The 3,784-nt window shown below is 50.7% G+C and overlaps 1 protein-coding gene across 1 annotated transcript; it reads left to right on the forward strand.

The window, feature by feature from the left end:
* Positions 1-279: 279 nt before the first annotated feature.
* On the forward strand, positions 280-3,439 carry LTB4R (leukotriene B4 receptor). Its single transcript, XM_001380228.3, has 2 exons — positions 280-419; positions 1,369-3,439. The coding sequence occupies exon 2, from the start codon at positions 1,378-1,380 to the stop codon at positions 2,428-2,430; it is 1,053 nt and encodes a 350-aa protein (XP_001380265.1). The 5' UTR covers positions 280-419; positions 1,369-1,377; the 3' UTR covers positions 2,431-3,439.
* The last annotated feature ends 345 nt before the right edge of the window (positions 3,440-3,784 follow it).

Here is a 3,784-nt window from a genome sequence, read left to right on the forward strand (position 1 = left end):
ACTCACATTTAATTAAAAAAAAATCAAAACCTAACACTATTGTAAGGAAACCCTGATCCCCTTACTACTTCTCAGGCACCAATCCTAGAGTGTTCAGACATTCTCCTTAGGGCTAACCCTCTCTCTCCCTTCTCTCCCATTTCTTTATTTCTCTTTTCCCTTCACATCTGGCCCCACCCTTACTGACCTCCCTCCCCTCCCCTCCTATCCTCTTTGGGGCACAAAAGGGTCAGTTTCTTGCCTGGAGGTGGGAAATAGCATTAAGCACCACCCCTCAGAAAGATATTTCTCTCACCCTCCTTCTGTTCCCCCTCCCCCTTCTCCACCCCTGCTGCCCCAACACTTCCTTCCCCACTTACTGACAAGACAGTAGCACCCTAACCTTGGGCCAGCCAGGTCTCCTACCACAGGCAAAGAAGGTAAGTGTCTAAGACAGTGGGTGGAGACGAGGGAAACAAAGGTCTAGTCCCTATGGGAGCAAGTCCCTATGGAAATACCTGGTTTTATTCAGTGCTCCAGCCTTCCCAACCTGGTAGCATCTCAAGTATCCAAGAGAAGAACTGAGGGAGGGGGATGTAGGAGAAAAGGGAAAATAGGAGGGGATTGTAGGAGAATTGGGGGTGATGGGGACCCAGAGGGTAGAACTGTCAGAGAGTTAGATGGTCAGCTCCAAGGGCATATAGCAAGTCATTCATACAGGAGAGAGATGTGAGAGGAGACCGAAGAATGGGGGAACTGGTTACAGGACAGAGTAGGGAAAGAGGAAACTCCTTTTTATTCTGGCAGCTTTTTCTTTTTTTAACCCTTACTTTCTATCAACTCTAAGACAGAAGGGCAAAGGCTGCACAAAGGGGATGACTTGCCCAGGTCACACATCTAAGAAGTATCTGAGGTCATATTTGAAACCAGATCTCCCACCTCCAGGTCTGGAGCTCTAACTACTGTGCCACCTAGCTGCCCCACTTTCAGCCCTTTCTAAAGGGGAGAAGAATTATAGAGGTGTAGAAATGTCAGTGCAGATTTAGCAATTTGACTCTGGGGCAGGAAGCCACTTGGTCCAGTTAGGAAATTGGTCCATCTCTCTCCCGAGGTAGCTAAAAGGTGGGGTATGGATGGGTGGAACAGGGCAGGACTACCCCTGTAAAGTAGGCTTGGGATATCCTGATACTAAAACATGATGGAATTTTCAGAGATGCTGCCTCATAGTCTAGAAGATTTTCCAAAGACAGGGAACCCTATTGGGTACTGAACACTTGGCTCATGGTCTTTACTGAGTAGGAGGACCCTAGACAAAGGTGAAGGCTGGCAGGAAGTTCTCTCTTTGTCCTATGTCTGGTCCTCCCTATCTTTCTTGCCCTCACCTTCCAGGGCTTCCCAATGGCTACCAATATCACAACCACAGCATCCTACATGCCCAACTTCAGGCTCATCGGATCCCTGTCCATCATACTGCTCTCACTGGCCCTGGTGTTGGGACTTCCTGGAAACAGCTTTGTGGTATGGAGCATCCTGACCCAAATGCGCCGTCGCTCTGTCACTGCCCTTTTGGTCCTGAACCTGGCATTGGCTGATCTGGCAGTGCTGCTCACCGCACCTTTTTTCCTCCACTTTCTGGCCCATGGTTCCTGGTCTTTTGGTCTTACTGGGTGCCGCCTTTGCCACTACATCTGTGGAGTCAGCATGTATGCCAGCGTCCTATTCATCACAGTCATGAGCCTTGACAGATCCCTGGCTGTGGCTCGCCCTTTCCTCTCCCAGAAATTTCGAACCAAAGCAGCTGCCTGGCGGGTCTTGGTGGGCATCTGGGTGGTTTCCGCCATTTTGGCAGTGCCAGTTATTGTGTACCGGAAAGTGACTGGGGAAAAAGGCAAAGAGATATGTGCTGCGAACTACACCACCCCCGGCCATATAGCTTTCCATTTGCTCTTTGAGTCCATCACGGGCTTTGTGCTGCCCTTCGTGGCCATCGTAGGCAGCTACTCAGACATCGGACGAAGGCTCCGGGCCACTCGATTCCGTCGGAGCCGCCGCACTGGGCGCCTGGTAGTGTTGATTATTTTGACCTTTGCCATCTTCTGGCTGCCCTACCACGCTGTGAACCTGGGAGAGGCTTCTAGGGCCCTGAGTGGGTATGAAATAGGAAAGGGGGCAGCAGGGCAGAGACTAAAGGCAGCTAGATATGTTCTCATTGCCCTAGCCTTCCTCAGTAGCAGCCTGAACCCTTTGCTGTACGCCTGTGCTGGTGGCGGTCTGCTCCGTTCAGCCGGTGTAGGCTTTGTTGCCAAGCTGCTTGAGGGCACTGGCTCAGAGGTTTCCAGCACCCGGAGAGGGGGCACCCAGGTTCTATCACCCCGTGGTAACCCCAACAGTCCTCAAGAACCCGGCCCAGCAGAGGAGGGACTCACTCTCTCCACCAACCCCATTGACTGAACGCCTGAGTGGGGCCTGGGGGCTTGGCAGTGGGCCCTTTCTGGGATCAGCACCCCTTTTCCCAGGGCTGCCTGGAGCAGGACACAGAGCTTAATCCCTTTCCCCAGGGACTCGGAGTCAGAGAAGCTCTCCCTGTGGACGAATGGTCTGTTTATGTAGGAGATGAATAGACACAGGGGCTGAGACGGAGAAAGAGCTGGAAAAAGATAAGGGTAGAAGGGATCACATTCCGATCTGTCTCCTCAGCAGTTTTACAAATTAAAAACCAAAGCCTGAAAATTTGTCTATTCATGAGGGACACTCCCTGGAGGGCTGACCCGGGACTTTTCCCCAGCAAACTTTCCCCAGTGAAATGCTAGGGCCAGGGGCAGAGAGGTGAGCCCCCCGCCCCCCTGGGGCTGTAAAGGAGGCATCTGATGGCCACACATCTGAGTTAGAGGATGATTCTTTTCTGGAAACTGAATGTGGGAAACCAGGCATCCTGTTTAAGGCCACGGACATTCAGAGAAGCTCACAGGCACATCTATACATGCTTACATAAACACAAATCATCTACATGTACCATTGAGGAGCCTGCAAATGCCAAATCACTCCTAAGAAAATCAAGAAAGATGTGCATTTCACTGCAGACTATCACTACCCTAGACTCCGTGTCTACCTATACATGTCCCTCACAGTCTTCTCTAGAAGCCCTGCAGAGCTGGAACAGAGGGCATCTGCTCCACTTCCATCTAGAGGGGTGCCCTAGTGACTATCGTGTTTGTCAGATTTCCTGCTGATAATCACTTCAGCCCCACACGGGAGGTAATCAGCATGATAAAACACCAGGCTTTTAGAACTCCCCTTCATATCTAGTTGGAGGCCATTTCTGTTCTTCAGTCACTCTGTTCTCTAAGAGCAAGCAGTGGTCCCAGAGGCCCTTCAATCCAGCCCTCTGCCTGAAGACCCAGACCAGAAGGTCTGATGCTGAGCCTCTCTTAAATTCTTCATCTGGGGGACTAGCGGTTCTGAGAGCAAAACTTTTCTTTGGCATTCATTGGTAGGAAAGTAGAAGGGAAGGAAACATCTGCCATTGGGGCTTAATGTCTGGAGTCACTAGGGATGGAAGCTCTACAAAGGACCTTCCTAGTTACCCTGAACCAAGAAAAGTCAAGTATATGTCGCATATATAGATAGATAGATGCTTTCCCCCTCCTGAGAAGGTGAATGAAGCAAGTTGGAATGGATGAGGGATGGATCCTTGGTGATCTCTTTCCCAGGAACCCACCCACTCCCAAATCCATCATCTGTCTTTGGGGAGGAACCAACCAAAGGCAGAATATGATGATGTCAGAAAGCAGCAATCATCACCAAG

Source organism: Monodelphis domestica, chromosome 1, assembly GCF_027887165.1.
Source record: "Monodelphis domestica isolate mMonDom1 chromosome 1, mMonDom1.pri, whole genome shotgun sequence".
In the NCBI taxonomy this organism is placed as follows: Eukaryota; Metazoa; Chordata; class Mammalia; order Didelphimorphia; family Didelphidae; genus Monodelphis; species Monodelphis domestica.